At 41.7% G+C, this 22,494-nt stretch overlaps 2 protein-coding genes across 6 annotated transcripts in view; both read right to left on the bottom strand.

The window, feature by feature from the left end:
* The window catches only part of PDE2A (phosphodiesterase 2A), a 314,549-nt gene extending 305,361 nt beyond the window's left edge, over positions 1 to 9,188 (bottom strand). Inside the window, exons 1-2 of one of the 5 annotated variants that reach the window (XM_085898655.1) lie at positions 8,694 to 9,188; positions 5,288 to 5,378 (exon numbers count right to left, since the gene is read on the bottom strand). In XM_085898655.1, the coding sequence (XP_085754781.1) occupies positions 5,288 to 5,378; positions 8,694 to 8,770 (168 nt within the window). In that variant the 5' untranslated portion in view covers positions 8,771 to 9,188. Of the gene's footprint in view, positions 1 to 5,287; positions 5,443 to 8,693 lie in introns of those variants that run through there. The other 4 variants (XM_085898657.1, XM_085898656.1, XM_085898658.1 and 1 more) reach the window with 4 other exon arrangements.
* Positions 9,189 to 11,939: 2,751 nt separating this feature from the next.
* On the bottom strand, positions 11,940 to 21,120 carry LOC147018702 (uncharacterized). Its single transcript, XM_085900089.1, has 4 exons — positions 21,081 to 21,120; positions 20,836 to 20,908; positions 20,100 to 20,218; positions 11,940 to 12,327 (listed from the first exon to the last, which is right to left on the bottom strand). The coding sequence occupies exons 1-4, from the start codon at positions 21,118 to 21,120 to the stop codon at positions 12,221 to 12,223; spliced, it is 339 nt and encodes a 112-aa protein (XP_085756215.1). The 3' UTR covers positions 11,940 to 12,220.
* Positions 21,121 to 22,494: the final 1,374 nt, after the last annotated feature.

Genomic DNA, 22,494 nt, shown 5'->3' with positions numbered 1-22,494 from the left:
CACTTGCCATTTTGAGTGCACTTCCACAAATGTCATTTAGTGCATTTCATGCATTCTCTGCTACACGCTTTGCGTTGGCTAGACTGGTCGACGGCTTGGTGATCGGTTTCGCGAACACCTTAATGATGTTCGAGTGAACGACGGTGATATTCACAAGCCAGTTGCTCGACATTTCCACCAGCATGGGCAGTCCACATCATTTGGATGTTTGTGGGATTTCCTTATTTTGGAAAGTAAACAACTCCAGGAAAATCAGGGAAAAGCAGCTTATTCTCAGGAATGGTACTCAAGTACCGAATGATCTGCATGAGTCTTCTCTTCCTGTTAGACCCTCTTACTGCAAGTACAGCTTTTCTTCTTTCATTTAGTTCTCCTCTTTATTTTCCTTCTTAATTGATCACCCCAACGTTAAATATATAAATAAAACTCCCTATTTCTCCTTTTGCCCTTCCAGAACCACATCCCAACCGCATAACAACCCCTCCTCTTCACTCAACCCATCCTCCACCCCTTTGCCATTTCTCCACTCCCGGCACAAATCCTTCACTCATCAAAACCCAATCCATGACATACACCCTACATCGGTTATGCATTATATCATTATCAGTAAGGGAGGTTAAAACCGTTGGTATTACATTGAAGAAGGTCAGGTTCCTGAAAGGCGAGCGACTTTGAGCCTCAGGTGGAAAAGTTCCCCCACTTCTACTGTTCATCGACTATTCTGTGTCACCAATGCAGGTTGCTTGTATTTTTCTGGAACTAGTCTTACTCTCTATTACCATTCAGAAATTTGCTAGCTGAATTCAGGGTCCCCTGTTTTTGTAAATGACTTCTTCTCTTCATCTTTTGGAGATGCAAGCGGGTGCTCCTTCCCAGATGGTTGGAGTACCCTTCTCAGGTTATCGGAGTTCAGGCTGGAGTACATGCACAGGAGTAAGGCTAAAGTAAGTGCTTGTCTGCTGGTCTTGGGTGGCCACATAAGGCCAGTATTAGTATTGGAACCAAAAGTGAAACTGGGGGTTGGACCTTTACGTCGGCCCAATAACTGTTAAATGTAAATTTTGGAGTTTCGGTGACATCCACGTAAACTTCCTCCATTATAGTAAGATTCTGGGATTATTGCTGTTCTTGAGGTACGTGAAAGACTTTTGTACTCACCAGGACAATCCTCCTCAATACGTGTTGAAACTTCTTCCAGATTAATCTTTGGTAAAACTGCAATCTCATTATTCCCTCCAGTGCTTCAAGATTGCTGTTCCCCACCATCGCAGAACTTCCCACATCCTAAACCATGATATTTTCTACTCTCGTTACCCCACCCCCCCAAGTCCACCTCTTTCCAAGTCTCCAGTTTGTCCTTCCTGAGAGTTTCCTTCTGTATGTTCAATCTTTGTCAGCATGTGTGTCCTCCCCTACCCATCTTTCTTCCCCACATCCCTTATTTCTCCAAGTCTCTCTATTTTGTCCCTCATCCCTGATGTTTGTGTGCCCCCCCACAACCCCTCTCTTCTGCTCTTTACCTCTACCCACTAAAGGTGGACAAAAGTTACGTTTTCATCCCTGTGTCTTTTTGTTTATCTGTTTGTGAGCAGGATATCTCAACAAGTTGAGGACAGATTCGGACGAAATTTGGTGGGCAGGTTGGGTGGGTGGCAAAGACGAACTGATAAGTTTTCTGTGAAGATCCGGATCTGGATACTATATTTGAAAGTGATTCTTCACCATTGAGTGATATGGCTAAAGCAGATATATAAGCACGATACTTGGTGGATGAGTTTGTTAAGCGCCAAGAACAAGAGGATAAAATTTGAGTTGAGGTCCGAATTGAGATCCGGCTTTTCAGTAGAATACAAAATGTAAACTAATCAGCCTGGTATGTGCTCTACCAGGTGCCATTCTAGTTTTGTTCTGATCCACTCTATGATCAAGCTCCTCCAGGAGCCATCAACTTTGTCTACCACAAAAAAAAATCAAGCTTTTTCTCTGGTCATTAGAAAATTACCTTTGTGTAGCAAGCCACATTCCCGCGTTGGTCTCCAAAGGCAGTTGAGAACAAAGCATGCTCCACCGCACTCAGTCCCTCCTTGATAAATCTTTTGGATTTTCAAACCTTCCCATAAATTGTTACCATTCAATGGAACACTTGCATTCCCACCTGAGCCTTTGTTGATATGCAATAGGATCTACAGTGCTGGGCATCATCAGCATTTCCTGAGACAAACGCCTTGCCCCACTTCTCAGATTTCCAAAATCTTTCACTATATATCTTTGTCTTTTCAGAATTCAATCCTTTACAATGTGTATCGATCATTGAACAACAATCATGGGAAACAATAATCAACTCGGTGATATCAACAGGGTCATGACAAGACCAAAGCACAAGGCCTGTTGTTTTCACATTACAGGCAGGTCTTTGGTCTGTGTTTTCTTCAGTCTATTCTAAGACATTGCTCCCTCTGCTCGCTCTGTCCCCTGACTCTCAACAGCAAGTCCAGGATGCGTGTGTTCTTCCAGGAATCCCTTCTTGGTGAAGCTTCCAAAATCCAGTCTGACTGCACACCTCAACTCCTTTATTCCCCACTTCTCCCATCTATGAAACCTCCTTCGAGAGTCTGTTCTGACTCTCTTCCCTCCAGGAATCCAACAAGCAGTGCACCAGCATCTGCAATCCCCCAATTCCGACACATGATCTTTATTAACCTCATAAACCCAACTCTCTTACTTGCTGGTATCAATGTTTCCTCCCCTTGTCTCTCTTCCTTTCCAGTTCGTTAATCCCTTGCTAGTTGTGCCCAATTGTTGCCCCGCAACCTCATTGTCAATTCGACTTTGTTCTTACATGAGCTTCTCTATTGTAGAGGTAAAAAAAAGACAGTGACCACACTAACTGGGATGTCTAATCTGAAAAGCCTCTCGGATATTTCTGGAATGGCTGCGTTAAGAATACCCCGACTGTATCGTGAATAATCGAATTTGAAGCAAGATGTCGTTGCAATTGAAAAATGTACTTCCATGGGCACAGATCAAAGAAACCAACGTTGGGCAAGGCACACCTATTTCCACGGCACACAGTTCTGGAAGATATGAATTATGGGTCATGGGAGCAGCTCTCCTTTCAAAAAAAAACGCCACAATAAGACACTGCACTTGTAATGCTACCTTGAGTCTTGAGAGTGAGGAATATGGACCAAAGTACAAAGGTCATGTGTTCGAAAGTATCCAATTTTGCCTCTTAATTGATACGCTCAGATGTTGTGGAACTCTCATGAACTGCTGAACCATGCATCCATCACATCAACAGTACAAACTGCTGAAGGTAATGTTTGAGGGTAGTTTTCACTGGCATGGTTATGGTGCCCTAATGTCATTGCAGGTGGAAATTAGTCACGTGACCACGACACATCATAGAGCCTTCACAGCTCTTTGTAATCTCTGGAACAAATATTTTGGTTTTCATTGATGAATGATTACAAATACCATAAGGTGTTAACATATGTCTTATTGAATGTGGCATTCAGGTAAATGGTGGATCTATCCACTGTCAAGCCCAAATTATTTTGTGGCCAATCAGCGATTTGCATTTCTTTAATTTACCTTACGGACCAATCATAATGGAGAAACTGGTGGGATAGCACAGTCATAATTTCTTCAGCTCAGTCACTTCATCAAAATAAGACTCCAGATGGAATGTGGGTTCAAATCCATCTCCTCCTGACCTGGTTTGTTCATGCATGGTGCAGAAAAATAGAGCACCTTGCGTGATCTAATTTCAGAGGCACCTGGAAACCACAGGATCACCGAACCCTTCACTGAGAGGTGAACCGCTCTTTTGCCTGCAGATACACTTCCTTATCTGTCATTAAAGAGTTCATTTTTCATCAAGAACAACCCCATAAACACAAGAAGTCCAACGTGCTTGAGTTTATTTTCGTTTTTTCCCCTTTCTAAGCGTGCAGGGCTTGCAGTACTTGTGCTACTTACCAGGCACTGAATTTTTTTCAACAAAATGGGGAAATGGAAAGGTTTTTTGTTTTTTTAATACCTTCTCCAAATGTATGAGCAGCATCTCTGATGATCATGTGTATGTCTGCAATTGGATTCATAAATTGCGATACAATTAAAAAAAAATGCGCTCGGAGTTATATTGTTTTGGCCGCTGCGGAAGGCTCGGTTCAAAGCAACATTAAATTTACCAACCCGTTGAGCTATACCACCCAGCATGAAGATTTGGACGGTTGGACCGTGGTTGGTGCGAGAAATGATTTTTAAAAAATTAATTTCATTACTCATTTTATCTTTTGCTTGTGTCGCCTTGCACGCCCTCTACGGCGAGCGCTGCTGCTGCTCCTGATCCTGCAACAATGGAGTGAATGATCGGTGGCACTTGGCCTGTAAAACAAGTGCTAAAACAATAACAAGCACACAATCGATGGAGCCAGAGATTGAAGATTGGAGCAAAGATGGAAGAAATAGATTCCCACGACTCTCCCTCCATCCTTAGCCCCTCCTTTCTCAGCGAATTCCCATCCACCACCAATCGCGCCCAACAATTTATTTTCCACGTGGTTGTTTGGTGAAGCACGAGTGTGCCTTGTGTGTTGTCCTTCTATCTGCAAACGCGACTCTTGCACGCAGCACCCTACAGCCGCATCCCCATGCGTGTGGAATTACAATGTGCCCTGCAAAGTGGGCAAAGGCAAAACCAGGCTTGTTTCCGCACTGCGAAGCGCGCGCGCGCACACACACACACACACACACACACACACACACACACACACACACACACACACACACACACACACACACACACACACACACACACACACACACACACACACACTGGATAAAGATACCCAATTCCAAAAGATACCTGATCCCAACATCCCCCCTCCTTTGCCCCTCTCCTCTGAGCTTTATATGAATACTACAGTGTACATGGGGAAACCTGTGCAAACCTTCTGGTTGCGCTTTGGTTCCATGTATTACCGGAACAGTCACGGCCACACAAAACTTGCTGCCCATGTCATGAGATGTGTGAGAGCGCACTGGCATCACTTGGCCCTTCTACACCCACTACTCTCAGCCAAATACCCGTGCAGTCTTTACTCGACGCCGCACTACAACCCGTCTCTGGTGCACATCCAAATTGGATTCCAGCACACCGGGGAACGGTGGGAGGCATGAAATGCGCGTGATGTGCAATTGCATGGGATATCATGTAGGCCTATAATAAATACATGATCAGTGCGGTGTCATGCTGCGCGATGCACGCGGAACGCCTGCCCACCTGCAAAGGCGCTGGCAGCGTGAAGTCGCCGTTCAGAGCTCGCGGAGGAGCGACCCCCGGTGTATCCTCGGCCGAACCCCGGCAGGCCCGTCTGCAGAAACGCACGACAGCCACGAGCAGGTGCTGGAAAGTAAGGAGCATTGCTCGGACGACTTGACTCCACTTGGACTCGACAAGCTTCACCTCTCCTCGCCGCTTCGGCGAGCGGCGCTCGGTTTGACGCTCGCGGCGCCTTGACGCGCCCTCCCGCTTATAGCCGTGCGTGCTATGACGTCAAAGCACAGCAGCGTGCAGCCGTGCGGCCACGAGATGACACGCCACGCCTCGCACGCGCCCGCCACACTCTCACTACTCTGATCCACGATGAATTAGATGGTCAGAGATGGACAATTTGCCACTCCTGAATGAGCATGATTGAGGTCTCCACGCATGGGTTTCCTACATTGCGGCCCACTGTAAAATGTACGTGCCTTGTACACCGATTACCTGCATCATAAGCACGCACTGTTCGACGCTCGAACCTCTCTGTCGAACATATATATATATATATATATATATATATATATATATATATATATATATATATATATATATATATACTGTATACATATCACGCACACATGCACATCAACATGTTCGAGGATTTTTTTTCGTTGAAATGTTATTTTCTCGTCTCCATCACATCCTTTGCCTGTCAAATGAAGCAAATCTGCCAGATATAAAGTCATTGTTCACCTGTCTTATTGTTTCCTTTGGAAAATTCAATATGACATTTGCGCAGGGCTCTTCATGCACACGAGGAAAACCATGATGTTTCGAAGTAATTAATTAGTAAGGCCCATAATGTATGGTTCAATAAAAAATACTAATTGTAAGCCTCACAGTTACATATTAAGTGAATGGTTGAACTTTTATTGTGATTATTCTGCTGCAAATTGATGGAGAGAGTAATACTTTATGCAGACAGTAAAACTTGATAGACACAATATATAATGATGGAAAAAATAAAACGATACAGATAGTTAAACTTAATGAAGACAGTAAAACTCAAACAATATAAACATGATGGAGACTGTAAAACATCAAAGGACACTCTAAAGTTATGAAGAAAATCATGCTTGATTTAAAAAAAAAAAATTAAACTTCATGAAGAAAATATACCATTGGAGACGGTCGAGTTGATGTTAACAACAAAACTTGATGGAGACACTTAAACATGATGGAGACAGTGAAGCTATGGATAAATAAAATTTGATGTGGACAACAAAACTTGATATTGACAGTAAAGTTGATGTTGACAGCAAAATGATGGAAACAGTTCTCTCTTTCGAGTGCAGCCTGCGGCTGCTGGTTGCATCATTGGTTGGGATGCGGCTATGCCGCTGATGCAGTGTCCCCCTTACCAGTACACTGGTACTCATTTTGCCATCCTCAGAAGGATGACAGGCTGAGTCAAACTCCTGGTGTATATTAATTCAGCAGCCAACGGGGCTTGAACTCAGGACCCTAAGATCCCAAGCCACCACCCTAACCACTAAGCCAACACCAGGCTTACACAGAAACAGTTAAACATGGAGACAAAAAAAAAACTTCAAGGAGTCAGTAAAACTATGGAGACAATAATACTTGATTAAAAAATAAAATATAACTTGATGAAGACAGTTAACCTTGATGTAGACAGGAAAGCCGATGTTGACAATAAAACGCAAATGAGACAATAATACTTGATTATTAAAAAAAAAAAAAAGACTTTATGAAAAAAATAAAAGGAAGGGATGATAAAGTTGATGTCGACAATGAAGCTTGATGGAGTCACTTAAACTTGGTGGAGAGACTTAAAGGTCATGATGGAGACAGTGAAGATATGGATAAATAAAAGTTGATGTCGGCAACAAAAAACTTTATTTTGACAGTAAAGTTGATGTTGACAGCAAAACGACGGAAACAATTAAACATGATGGAGCCAGGAAAGCCGATGTTGACATTAAAATGTAAATGAGACAATAATACTTGAAGATATATATATATATATATATATATATATATATATATATATATATATATATATATATATATATATACATATATACACTTAATGAAGAAAATAAAATGCAGGGGATGGTAAAGTTGATGGAGACAGTGAAGCTATGGATAAATAAAACTTGATGTAGACAACAAAACTTTACTTTGACAGTAAAGTTGATGTTAACAGCAAAACGATGGAAACAGTTAAACATGATGGAGACAGGAAAGCCGATGTTGACATTAAAATGTAAATGAGACAATAATACTTGAGTTACAAAAAAAATACTTGATAAAGAAAATAAAATGAAGGATACGTTAAAATTGATGTAGACAATAATACTTGATGTGGACACTTAAACTTGATGGAGACAGTCTAACTTAAAGGAGACAATGAAGATATGGAGACAATAATACTTGAAAAAAAAAAATTAAAACTTGATGAAGAAAATAAAATGAAGTGGACAGTAAAGTTGATGGAGACACTTATACATGATGTAGACTCTTCTACATCATGATGGATACACTTATAACATGATGGAGACAGTAAAACTTAAAGGAGACAGTAAAGATATGGAAAAATAATACCTGATAAGAAAATAATACTTGATGGAGACCACAAGTCACTGAGATTTCTTGTTGCGTACTCCAGCAAAAAGAAAATGCAAACATATTATATCTGCTACACTGGCACACTCACGAGGTAATAAAGTTTGATTATGAAAAGTAATTTATTTTTCTCGTTATTAAGATCGTCGGTGAACTTGAACAAGAGATGGAATCGCCTCTCATATTCACATTCGATGCCTGATCTGAACGTTTCCATGGCAGGTGCTCGGGCAACCCGCGGAGAGCATCTTCTCTTTAACTGCCCCTCGAATCGGATCCGAATAGTTTATCACTCAAGCCAAACTATGTTATATACACTCAAGGTATTTGATTGTGAAACGGGTTCTTATCGAACTGCATGGTTTCGTGTTCACATGATATGTGGTGCGGTTGCGTGGGAGATGCGATAAAACGAATCCGCTTGAGCGCACCACCAGACGAGACGACATCGGCTTTGAAAGGCCCCGTTATAATTATACGACATGCTGTAACTCAGGTTAATTTTCAATCGAATACCCTTTATATTCCGATCAGCTGTTAATTATGATTTCTATTTTAATACAAATTCTTGGCTCGTGGAAGATGAATACTTTGAGGGGTCGCACGCCTGCATGCTTGCTCAAAGCGGGGTCTGCTGTACTGCTATACGAACACCCACAGTCCTTTTATTGACGATCAACCGCGATCGGGAACGGGATGGAAAGGACTGTGGACCAGCATGAGCGGGATTGTGTACGAGTGTGTGGCGTTCGGGTAGAGTGGTGTGCGCACTCACCGATTGTCACATCGACACTTGTGTTGCTGATGTTGCTCACTACGGCACAGGAAGGAGTGACCGCACGTCTGGCCCATCCCTTTAATCGAAGCAAAGATAAAGCTTGCAGAGTTTTCCGGCAGAGCTGCAGCGACGTCTTCGTGGGAAAAGGCAAGCAGGAGATGGAGAAAGGGAATAAAATGTGGGTAAGGAGTGGGTGGCGAGGCCCGTGGGTAGCAGAGGAGTGGCAGGCGAAGAGCGGTTGCTGCTGTGGGGGGCGTGACGGCTCCCTGGAGCGCAGAAGCCCTGCGGGCGGTCAAGCGCTTGGACCATTAAGAGAGAGTGTAGGAGTGAAAACCATGATCTAGACCACCTTCCCCAACCATGCATCCCCGTGCGGTGTCCATAAACGGGTGATACCCTCAAAGGTGTCTACTCAAACAGGTCGGCACGGACAGCTGGCTAAGTAGTGCACGGAACATAAATAAGAGACGCTGTATAGGTTTCACCAATGATGGCGGCAAAACTGAAAACCGAGCGATGGATGTCCGCCCGAGTCCGATCTTGTTCTTTGATCGGCACAAGTGGAGACAACGATGCTCTACCGTGCAGCGACACCAGCAGGCGAGTGCTCACAGCACCCTGGACAGAGGCATCATGGACGCTCAAACAACTTTATGTGGAGCAACAACATTGGTAGGAACCGACAATCAAACGAAGAAAATATAGGTGGTGGGATAAGAAAAAGGACTGAGCCACCATAGAGAGGGTTCAATGTCGACTGTAGAGCGATCATATACTGATTTGGGGCAGGACTTCATATATTAAAGAGAAGGCGATAATGAGGTTAGAGATGTTTAAGATAGGGAACAGTACCATACTATATATATATATATATATATATATATATATATATATATATATATATATATATATATATATATATATATATATATATATAAACACAAGAAAAACCTTTTATAAAAATGCAAAAACATAGAGGGATGAAATCTCCAAAAAAAAAACAACCAAATGAAAAATCATTCCTTACGTGACACTTTGCATAACGGGCGGCACTCTGTAGTGATCTTAAGGGGTCTAGTATTCTAAAGGGTTGATGGGGTCTTAGCAGTAAAAGGGGGTTTATAGGGTTTTACAGAGCCATAACGGGTTTAACGGGTGTAAAGAGTCTGAGTGGTCTTACCCAATCCGACCATTCATCCTCATCACACATCCAACCTGTCCACGAAGTTTTATCCGAATCCATCCAGAATACAACTTTTTTTCCCGAATCCTTCCACAACTACCAGATCTGGATTCGGATCTTAACCAAAATGGAATCAATTAGTCATTGTCACACACCCAACATTTCCACCAAGTTTCATTCAAATCCGTTGAGAACTTTTTGAGATATCATATAATATCGTTTTTAGCCCCATTTCAATGGTGAAGAATTGGTTAAAAATTTAATAATTCTCGTGTTCGGATCCAGATTCAGATCTTCACCAAAATTGAATCAATTCTTCCTAGTGGAACTCCCAACTTATCCACCAAGTTGCATGTGAATCCATTAATAATCTTTTGAGATATCATGCTATATATATATATATATATATATATATATACATACATATATATATATATATATATATACATATATATATATATATATACATACATACATACATATATATATATATATATATATATATATATATATATATATATATATATATATATATATATATACATACATACATACATACATACATGTGTATATATATATACATATACACATACATACATATATATACAGCCTGGTGTTGGCGCAGTGGTTCGGGCAGCGGCTTGGGATCCAAAAGGTCCTGAGTTCAAGCCCCGTTGGGCCACTGAATTAATACACCAGGGGGTTGACTCAGCCTGTCATCCTTCCGAGGTCGGCGAAATGAGTACCAGTATACTGGGCCGGTGTATACCCCAGTTAAAATAGGTGTACCATATCCCTGTGTCGTAAGAGGCGACCAGGGTTGCGTCAGGAAGGGCATCAGGTGTAAAACATGTGCCAAATCACTATGCGGATCACACGGATGATCCGCTGTGGCGACCCCTAATGGGAGCAGCCGAAAGAAGAAGAAGAAGATATATATATATATATATATATATATATATATATATATATATATATATATATATATATATATATATATATATATATATATATATATATATATATATATAATCTTTGGCCCTATTTCTCAATGGTGAAGAATCATTTTTAAAATTCTCAGATCCGGATCGGGATTCAGATCTTCACCAAAATTAAGCGATGCTCTCCTTGGTCAGTCACCGACACACAAGGAATTTCAGAACGATTGCTTGAACACTGTGGCCAAAAATCGTGTGACAAACGAAAAGACAATAAAAATACACCCGTGCGGGAGTGACGGTCATCTCTGCGAGAAAATATATAGCCTCCTGAAGGTAGGGCAGTTTTTGCAAACTTTGAAGTCACGTGACCTGAAAACGAAAGCGAAATTCGAAAATCCATCCTGACCAAATTTAGATATTGTCCCATAGATTCATATGCCACAATCAATTTCAAGATTGCTTGAGAAATGTAGGAGGAGATAGAATTTGAAAATTCAAATTTTCAAAAATAATTTGAAAATTCAAAAATTCAAAATTCAAACAGGGTATGGGTGTATGCCTGCATGCTTGGTTATGCGGGTGCCATGGTGGCAAAGTTTCATCCCGTATCTTGGAGGTTTTATTTTTAACCTCAGCAGCATATGAGCGATCACATTTTCCTTTGTCCCTGTGGCTATTTCTAAAGCAATTGGTTATTTTATATGACTGGGTGCAGTGCTTTGCAAAGGTTAAATGGTTTAACTTTGTGAGTTTCAAGCAAAATACATTTGATAACACCCAATTTCCAAGCCGTTCCACGTATTAATGTGTTTTCTCAATGAGAGCCAATTTTTTCCCACCTGTCACACAACGATTTTTTACACCTGTCACACGGTGTGTGTGTGTGTGTGTGTGTGTGTGTGTGTGTGTGTGTGTGGTTCATAAAGCATAACATATTCTCTGCTAACTCCCCTACCCCCACTACCTTCACCCCTTTGTTTCTTTGACCCATCCTCACTCCACCTGCTACTAATACAGTGCACCATTGTTGTGGAACTCTTATTATTCGCAAAAACTCATGATACTCAAGTACACTCAAGGAAAAGTACAATTCAATCAGAGAATATTTATTACACGTGATATCACAGAGCAAAGGACATTAATGTAAATACATACAATGGTCTCCGCGAAATTGGAGTTCTAAGAATCATCAATATCATCAATCATCATCATCAATATAATCATCAATAAAAAGGAAAGGTGGGGGAAGGTGTAAGGGGGCCAAGGAGAAAAACAGAGAACAAGAGGAGGAGGGGAGCCGGGTCAGCATGATCCACATCTGACCTTGTCTGGGCCAGTTTAAAACAATATGCATGTGAGAGAGAGACATTCTTATCATCTTGGTTAAAACAACAAACAAATTACAAGCAAGGCATAGGCAGCACAAAGCTGGTCAGATTCAGGCTGTCACCATCACATAGATCTTTAGAAAGGCCTGTCTGGCTTATCAGGTACATTAATTGGAAATCTAGAGCAGAGAGAGTAAAGAGAGAGGAAGAGGGTGGGAACAGACAGGGAGGAACAGCAGAACAGCAGTGGGTGCATAGAAAGGCTAAGAGAGAATTGGCATCAGGCCTTTAGCTCCAATAAGTGAGAGAATATACAAGTTCCAATAAAATACGTTTGATCATAGGTTCCAATAAATGGGTTACATTAAAATGAACACATTAGTAATTGAAAACAGGTGTAACAGTAATTAATAGTAATTGACAGGTGTAATATATTCATATAACTACAATTCTTATACATCGAGTCCATTGATGGACACATTTGAGCAGATTGATTGCAGAATTACCATAAAAAACGAAGTCTGCTTCAATACCATCCTTCCACATCCCTCTCTCTCTCTCTCTCTCTCTCCTCTCTCTCCTCTCTCCTCTCTCCTCTCTCTCCCTCTCCTCTCTCTCTCTCTTCTCTCCTCTCTCTCTTCTCTCCTCTCTCTCTTCTCTCCTCTCTCTCCTCTCTCCTCTCTCCTCTCTCCTCTCTCCTCTCTCTCTCCTCTCTCTCTCCTCTCTCTCTCCTCTCTGTCTGGACAGTGGTTATCTCCGCACATATCCGAACGGTGGTTATCTCAGTATGTATTTGGATGGTGGTTATGTCTGGACAGTGGTCATCTCCATTCATGTCTGGATGGTGGTTATTTCTGGACGTGTCCAGACGGTGGTTATGTCTGGATGGACCCTCCCCTCCCACTGCCTTTCCTTCCCCACCCCTCCTCACTCCCACCTCCTTCCTCACTCCCCCACCCCTCCTCCCTCCCCCTCCTTCCTCGCTCCGCCACCCCACCTCGATCTCCCTCCTCGCCCTCCCTGCTCCCCCACTCCTCCCTCCTTGGTCTCCCTCCCTCCTCCCTACCCTCCATCCTCTCTCCTTACTCCTCCACCCCCTTCAAATTCCTGTCAGTAAAGTGATGGGTTGTATTTGAAAGTGTTAAATATTTCTTATATCTGCATATATATTTCAGAAAGCATGATGACAGGTGCAGAAAATTTTCTGCAAGAAAAATCCAAATTCTGACCTATTTTCTCAATTATTTTGGAAAATGGACCAGTATTTACAAAAGTTAAACTGGCATGAGCCAAATTTTAGACTGAACATATCTTGTTAAGGGTTGTATATGCTTCAGATCAGCCATTGTAAAGTTGTATTCAATTTTCAGAAATATGATCAGGTGAGGCAGCCATTTTCTAAGATAGCCGCCAAAAAGGTGTTTCGCTACTCTTTCGAGATGTCCTTTGCATTTTATTTATTTACTACAGACATCAACCTAATTGGAAAATACAGTGGCTTTTAGTTCCCCTTTCTGGTAGTCAACTCCAAAATATTGATGGCTGGCTCATGGAATAGTGGAGCAAAAAAGGATATACAGTTCAGTGTATTTCAAAAAGTTGTGGATGGGTTATGACAAATCTTATTCGAGGAGTTGGGTTGGTGACAAGAACAAGTTGATTAGATTTTGAGTAAGGTCCGGATGCAGATCTAGTCTATCAGTGGAATATCAAAACATAAACTCTTCAGCCTGGTGGAGGTATGTGCTCGACCGAGAAACCAGAAACATTACTCACCTCTACTCATTTTTTTCCCACCTGTGGAACCAACATCCACATTCTCTTCAATGGCATTCCTCCCTCCAGGTCTTCACAGCTTGTTTGATCACCACCATCTTGGATCATACCCTGTCCAAAACCATGATATTTTCTACCCCCATTAACCCTCCCCAAAGCTCACCTCTTTCCAACGTTCCTGTTTTTCCTTCCTGAGAGTTTGCTTCTGTATCCATCATATCCACCCCGTGCATCCTCCCCTACCCCTCCTTCAACCCCACATCCCTTATTTGTCCAAGTCTCTCTCTCTATTTTGTCCCTCAAGCCTGCATTGTTGGTGTTCCTCACCTCTCTTTCTCATGCTCCTTTTGTTCTGTTGTGTCCTGATATATTCTGCATTCGAGCTCTTCCATGAGCCGTGACTTTGTAATCAAAAAAGTCTCATGAAAGAAAACTGGACACTTGGAAAGAGGTGGGCTTGGGGAGTGTTAATGGGGGGAGAAACGATCATGTTTTTGGATGGGGGCTGATCTGAGATGGTGGTGAACAGCTGTTTTGAAGACCGTGTCATGCTCGAGCAGCTCCTGATCCAGAGATATGTTGAGTAGCTTTGTCAGGATCAGGACGTACTTTATGGTAGAGACAACCAGGTTGTTTTGAGCAATACAGTTAAAATTGCTCGAAGTATCAGGCATTTGAACCTCGACGATGTCAGTCAGTTTCTTCTTGTTCAATCAAGCTCCATAGGTTCACCAGGTCACCCGGGCCCTCCCAGGTGATGGTGGGACGAGGGTAAGCTATGACATCAAAAATCAATTTCACTTTAGTTTTAAACTTTCTTCACTTCAGTCTCATTCCAGACACTTCAGGATTTGGCATGGATGGCAATATTAAGGTAAATGTGAGACATGTATTTACAGCCTACATTATGCAAAGATGTGCAGATGTAATGGCTCGTGTTATACAGGTTCACCTCGAACAGGGCAAGTCGAGAATCCTGTCTGACTTTCTTGTCTGCCTTGTACCATTGGTATTTAGGGATATGTGTGGAGGTCGAGGAACACCAGACTGTCATGTTCTCTCCTTTGATGATCAGAGGAGGTCTAGTCGGTTCCAGACCGACCTCTTATATACAGTACATGTTACATGTAGTGGTATGCTAGTGAACACGCTACGGTGGTCAGGCCAATCCTTGGATTCGGCCTGGTATGAGTAGTCCCCATATTGGTTCCATCTCGCATCTTTAATGTCAAACTCTCAACTTGGCTCCTATCCTGGCCATGACCCCAACCTAGATATGATCCTCCTGCTAACTCTGTAATTCATGGATGCTTTGAACCTCAAGCAAGAGTTCACACAATCTCACTGAACAACCCCCCAAACACCTGACACTGAGCTTCTGTTGCTATGTTTTATGCCATTGACACCTGTTGGGACTTCCAGTTCTGGGTTGCTGCATGTGTATTGCTGATTCGTGAGTTCCTCTCTCTCGGTCAACAAAGCTAAGTTTCCCTGATCAGATGCATTGTGTTTTACTGCTTTATTTTCATTTCTGTGTTTCTGGTCATGTTTACGTCAAAATATTTCTGTACCAAACCGTACCTTGTTGCAATGAATTGTCGAATTTGTGTCCCTGGTAAAGTCGAGCCCACTCATGTTAGGTTGGGCTAATCGGGCTGTTGCTTCTGCCTCTGTTTTTGACTGCACTTGCTTTGTTTTCACTCCTTTTTCTCCCAGATATTGTGACTTTGGATAGCTCAGCTTAATCCTTTCTCCTCCTCACTCTCAAAAAAAATCAGAAGAAAAAGAATGAGGAGAAGGAGGAGAAGGGGGAGAAGAAGGAAAAGAAGGAGAACGAAGAACTGCGGTGCAGTTACTCCTTAAATTCCCTATCCCATTTCTTTTTCAATACTGTATCCTCAAACTGAATCTGTACTGAATAAAACATTTCTTCCTTTTAAAGCTCTTAATAACATAAAAATTAGAAAGGCACTCAGTAGAGAACATACCTCCACCAGGCTGAAAAGTTTACATTCTGTATTCCACTGTTAGGCCGGATCTGTATTCCTACCTTAACCAATATATATATATATATATATATATATATATATATATATATATATATATATATATATATATATATATATATATATATATATATATATATATATATATATAGTTGGCTTGTTCTAGTAACACACCCAAACTCTCCACTAAATTTCATCCAGATATATCCATATCCTCTTGAGATATTGTGAAATATATCATTTTGGCACCATCTCCCAATGGTGAAGGATCACTTGAAAAATTCTAATAGTCGGATTCGGATCCGGATCTTCACCAAAACCTAATCCGTTCGCCCTTGTCACAACCCAACCTGTCCACCAAATTTCATCCAGATCCATCCACAACTTTTTGAGATATCCTGCACATAAACAGACAAAGAAACAAACACACCAATAAACAGACAGAGAGTGGTGAAAACATAACCTCCTTCACCTTCTGTGGCAGAGGTAACAAATAGACAGAAAGGGGTGAAAACAACTTCCTTCACCTTCGGTCGCATAGGTAATCAGTTCTTTCTGTAGGTTTCCCCTGCTGAGTAGTGCATTTCACAGCAAAGACTCAACCATGAGTACTAAGGAGCTTCCAAAAGACCTCTGGGATAAAGTTGTGGAAAGGCACAGATCAGGTGATGGGTTTAACAATATTTCAAACGCCTTGGATATCCCCTGGAGCACAGTCAAGACAATCATGAAAAAGTAGAAGGGGTATGGTACCACTAAGACCCTACTTAGTTCAGGCCATCCTTCCAAACTGGATGACCAGGCAAGGAGGAGACTGATCAGAGAGGCCACCAAGAGGCCAATGGCAACTTTGAAAGAGATGCATGTCTTTATGCCAAAGACCGGTCACTGTGTGCATGTGATAGCAATATCCCAAGCACTCCACAAGTCAGGTCTGTATGGTAGGGTTGCAAGAAGGAAGTCATTACTCAAAAAAGCCTACCTTGAGTCTCGTTTGAGGCCATATCTGAAGCCGTGTGGCAAAAAGTTTTGTGGTCTGACGAAACCAATATGGAACTTTTTGGTCGAAATGCAAAACGTTATGTTTTGGCACAAACCCAACACAGCACATCACCTGAAGAACACCATCCCCACTGTGAAGCATGGTGGTGACAGCATCATGTTATGGGGATGTTTCTCATCAGCAGGGACTGGGGCACTTGTCAGGATAGAAGGGAAAATGGATGGAGCAAAATACAGAAAACTCCGAGAGGAAAACCTGCTGCCCTCTGCAAGAAAGCTGAAATTGGGACGGAAGTTCACCTTTCAGCGTGATAATGACCCGAAGCACACAGCCAAAGCTACACTGGAGTGGCTAAGGAACATAAAGATAAATGTTCTTGTGTGGAAGAGCAGCAATAACAAGAGAAGGAAGAAGAGCAGCAATAACAAGAAGAGGAAGAAGAGCAGCAAATGTGAAAGAACAGGTTTAATTTTTCTTGAAAAAAACAACGTTGACTACAACACATGAACAAGTGAGCACAGTATATGCCCGAAAAAGTCTCTGTGACACACACACACACATGCGTGTGCACGCACGCGCGCACACACACAATTATATATTCAAACACGTCAATTTATGAAGAACAAGAAGGTATATACAGAATTGTGCTACTAGATGGAAAACAGCATCCTGGTTGCCATGGCAACCACTTTAGATGACGAACGTATGTGGTGACACACCGTCTCCACAGTCTGTACCAATGTACCAAATATGAAACGTGAAAGTTAAAAACTTTGGGAGTTAGAGTGCGGACAGGTACGGACGGACGGACGGTATCACATAATACGCCCCGATATATATATATATATATATATATATATATATATATATATATATATATATATATATATATATATATATATATATATATACATACATATATACATATATACATATATATATATATATATATATATATATATATATATATATATATATATATATATCGTATAAAAACGATTGGCCAATCAAAAACAATGTGATCTACAAAAATGGCATTCATCGCGAAGTTTTTACTTTGTTCGTGTAAGCAGTGTGGAGTTCGCAACATGGAGAAAATTTCATCATTTTCCTTGAGCTCTCGGATATAATTTAGACAGAACAGCTCTTGGATGGAATCAGTGCCTGGTGTGACGTTTCAGCTTGAGTGACGGATTTGAATGACGTTACAGTGTGGATACCATCGTGAGTGCTACCAGTGCTCCACTGGCATCAGGAAGTTGGATTTCGCTGAGAAAGTGCACGCAACTCAACCGCCATCTACTAGTCGGGAAGAAGATACTGTATGTCTTGCCTTGCCCCTATAATTCATGTACAAATTACAATGTTAAATAGCATGTCGGACAATTAAAACCAATCTTTATTGGCTCAAATTAGCATAAGATTTGATCACATCTAGCAATAATCAGATCATTCATGTCATGGGCAAATTGTTTGTGTCATGTGACGTGATCATGTGTCATGATACAATGCGAGTCTACACATGAAAAGTACGAGTATGAATGTGACTGTGTGACAGCTGGATTAAATGGAACATAAATATTGTGACGATCACTTACAAGGGACTCCCTACATGACACGTGGGGATGTAACTCACACGAACAGTGCAGGTCTTCACATGGGTATCTTGCATTTAATTCACCAGGTTCCAAAACGTTATTGGAATGTACCTTTCGACCCTTTAGTCTGCTGAGACACCTTCAACCATTGCCCTTTAAGACCCCAAATACCCTTAAGACCGAAAAGATTGTGAGGACTCAAAAGATTCAGATGACCCAAAAGTCCCCAAAGAACATTAAGACCCCTTTTACCCTGAAGACCCTTTCAACACTTTAGACCTTTTATACCCTTTTGACCCCAAGAACATTTCGACCATTTCACCCCTTTAGACCCTTAACACCATTTAGACAGATTAGACAGCTCAGACCCTTGACCATTTAGAGCTTTAAACCACTTGGACCTTTCTATATTACAAACTAGCAAATACCACCCATCGCTTTACTGACAGGAATACTGAGAGGGGGGAGAAAAAGAGTGGGGAGTGTGGAGGAGAGTGAGGAGGTGGAGGCGGGAAAGAGAGAGACAGGGTATGGGGTCTGGACATGTCCGGAGATAATACCACCTGGACACGTCTGGAGACAAACCCAGCCTGGACACGTTCGAGACAAACACCACCTGGGCATAACCAACGTCCAGACACATATTGACATAACCATCATCCAGACAGAACCACCGTCGGGATACATCGAGAGAAAGGGAGAGAGATAGAGAGGAGAGAGAGAGAGGGAGAGAGAAAAGCGATAGGGGTCGGGGAGTTAGCAGAGAGAATGTTATGCTTCATGAACAACACACATATTCGTGCTTGGCCAATTTTTTTTTAGGAATCAGCGGATTGGAGTCAGCTTGATTATCGACTATAGTATGTACTGTGTAAAACCCAAAAACCTTGAGGAGCTTTCACCAAAAAAGAACCATTGCATTTATATGGACATTTCAAGAAGATGTGCAAAAACATTAATTTTTATATACAGCTGCTTGCGATGGGTGGAAAACAAATTTCGCTCAGTAATTTAGAAAACACGTTAATACCACAAATGGCTTGGAAATCAGGTGTTGTCAAATATATGTTGCTTTGAAACTCATAAAGAGAAACAACCTTTGTGAAGCACACCCAATATTAAACCATCCATCCATTAGGACCATACTCTGTGCAGAGCGTTGGTGCTGCCTGAGCAGTCTCCTTGGCTATTGGGCACAATCCTGGACGGGTTGCCACTCGACACAGGATAGCAGCATGCTGGCACTCATTTTGCTGACCTCAGAAGTATGACAGGCTGAGTTAACCCCACCTGGTATTAATTCAACAGCTGAGCAGGATTTGAACTCGGGATGCTGGGGTCCCAAGCCTGCTGCCCTAACCATTAAACCAACACCAGGCAGATATTGAACCAATTGCTTTAGAAACAGTCACGATGCCAAAGGTAAACCTGATAAAACCTCCATAAGATACGGGATGAAACTTGCCACCACAGCACCCTCAACAGGCTTGGCATGCCCTCACACCCACAGAGTCACTACAGATCCAAATTTACCCATATGTACAAGTCCGTGTGTGCTGCATACATACCTCTGCTTTGTAGTAATTGTCGACTGTACATCCCGATCAGGAGATGAACTGTACCACTATCGACTGTGGGGTGCTCGGCAAGTGGCTTAAGCACACAAACGAGCACTCCAATGGAACACCTGGTTTGGCAAGAGATTACCAATTCTCATTGACAAACCCATGTACCCGGAAACGCCAAAGCAATGTCTGAATTGGACAAATGGACACATTTTAGTGTTGAAACTGCAGCTAAGTTCAATTTTGGAGCTTAAATTTTGTAATTCGGCTTAGTTTAAGAGATTCTCAAGGTTATCGGAGCCCATGTGCTCATGTGGAAATGAAATAAATCCAAGAACACTGGCGTCTCCGGGTGTCTCGGGCGATTCATAGCTCTGATGCACAGGCATTCGATAATATTAGTGAGGAAAGTGACAAAAAAAAAACTTTATCAATAACAAATAATTGCAGCCTGTTCCAAGTCAAGGCATGGTTGAGCAGGCCAAAAAACAAAGGGTAAAAAAATTGATTTCTAACAGCGCTGCACTTGCTTTGTTTGACGCCTACTCTGACCACCATTGTTACCACAGACGCGTCTGATTATGGACATGGAGCAGCGCTGACTGAACTTCATGAGGACTCGACAGAGGAAACAGTGGCATTTGCCTCACGAACGTTTACAGAATGCGAAGGCATGTACTCTACAGAAGAGAAGGAAGCACTTGCCCACACCTGGGCAACTGAGAAATGGCGTACATACCTGTGGGGTCGGAAATTTATTCTGCGTACAGACGACAGTCCACTGACCACACCACTGTCTTCGAAAGGTCGAGCTGGAATGAGAATTGCACGTTGGTCTGCATGCTTAGTGTCATTTAACTACTAAATTGTGTACAAACCTGGCCATCAAAATGTGACTGTTGACTATTTATCTCGGTTACCACTCCCCATGACAGAGCCTTACCATGAACCGGATGTAGAAAGGTTTTCTTACCTCAACAAAACCTTCACAACGACAACTACACCGCCTAGAACAGGATCTCATCTAAAAAAAATAATATTACCTCAACATTACCTTCACAACAACTACACCGCCTAGAACAGGATCTCATCTTACCTCAACATTACGTTCACAACAAAAACTACACTGCCGAGAACAGGATCTCATCTAAAAAAAATAATATTACCTCAACATTACCTTCACAACAACTACACTGCGGAGAACAGGATCTCATCTGAAAAAAGAAATATTACCTCAACATTACCATTACAACAACAACTACACTACCGAGAACAGGATCTCATCTGAAAAAAAAAAGTCCTCAACATTACCTTCACAACGACAAATACACCGCCTAGAACAGGATCTCATCTAAAAAAATTAACATTACCTCAACATTACCTTCACAACAACTACACTGACTAGAACAGGATCTCATCTAAAAAAAGAAACATTACCTCAACATTATACCTCCACATTACCTTCACAACGACAACTACACCGCCTAGAACAGGATCTCATCTAAAAAAATTAATATTACCTCAACATTACCTTCACAACAACTACACTGCGGAGAACAGGATCTCATCTGAAAAAAGAAATATTACCTCAACATTACCATTACAACAACTACACCGCCGAGAACAGGATCTCATCTGAAAAAAAAAAGTCCTCAACATTACCTTCACAACGACAACTACACCACCTAGAACAGGATCTCATCTAACAAAATTAACATTACCTCAACATTACCTTCACAACAACTACACTGACTAGAACAGGATCTCATCTAAAAAAAGAAACATTACCTCAACATTATACCTCCACATTACCTTCACAACGACAACTACACCGCCTAGAACAGGATCTCATCTAAAAAAAATTAATATTACCTCAACATTACCTTCACAACAACTACACCGCCTAGAACAGGATCTCATCTTACCTCAACATTACCTTCACAACAACTACACTGCCGAGAACAGGATCTCATCTGAAAAAAAAAAGTCCTCAACATTACCTTTACAACAACATCTACACTGCCTAGAACAGGATCTCATTTAAAAAAATTAATATTACCTCAACATTACCTTCACAACAACTACACCGCCTAGAACAGGATCTCATCTTACCTCAACGTTACCTTCACAACAAAAACTGCATCGCCTAGAACAGGATCTCATCTGAAAAAAAAAAGTCCTCAACATTACCTTCACAACAACAATTACACCGCCTCGAACAGGATCTCATCCAAAAAAATTAATCTTACCTCAACATTATACCTCAAAATTGTGATGAATTAAAGGATGTGACGCACGATCACATGTCGCGCAGTCAGATAAAACCGTGATGCCGCGTGGTCGGTGGGATTGTCCCTGGGGCATTGTCATTTACTGCGGTGGTTCACTTGGTGCTCGT

This window comes from Eptatretus burgeri, chromosome 10, assembly GCF_056783735.1.
Source record: "Eptatretus burgeri isolate ZD-2024b chromosome 10, Ebu_testis_v1, whole genome shotgun sequence".
NCBI lineage: Eukaryota > Metazoa > Chordata > Myxini > Myxiniformes > Myxinidae > Eptatretus > Eptatretus burgeri.
This window is presented reverse-complemented; position numbering and strand designations above follow the sequence as displayed.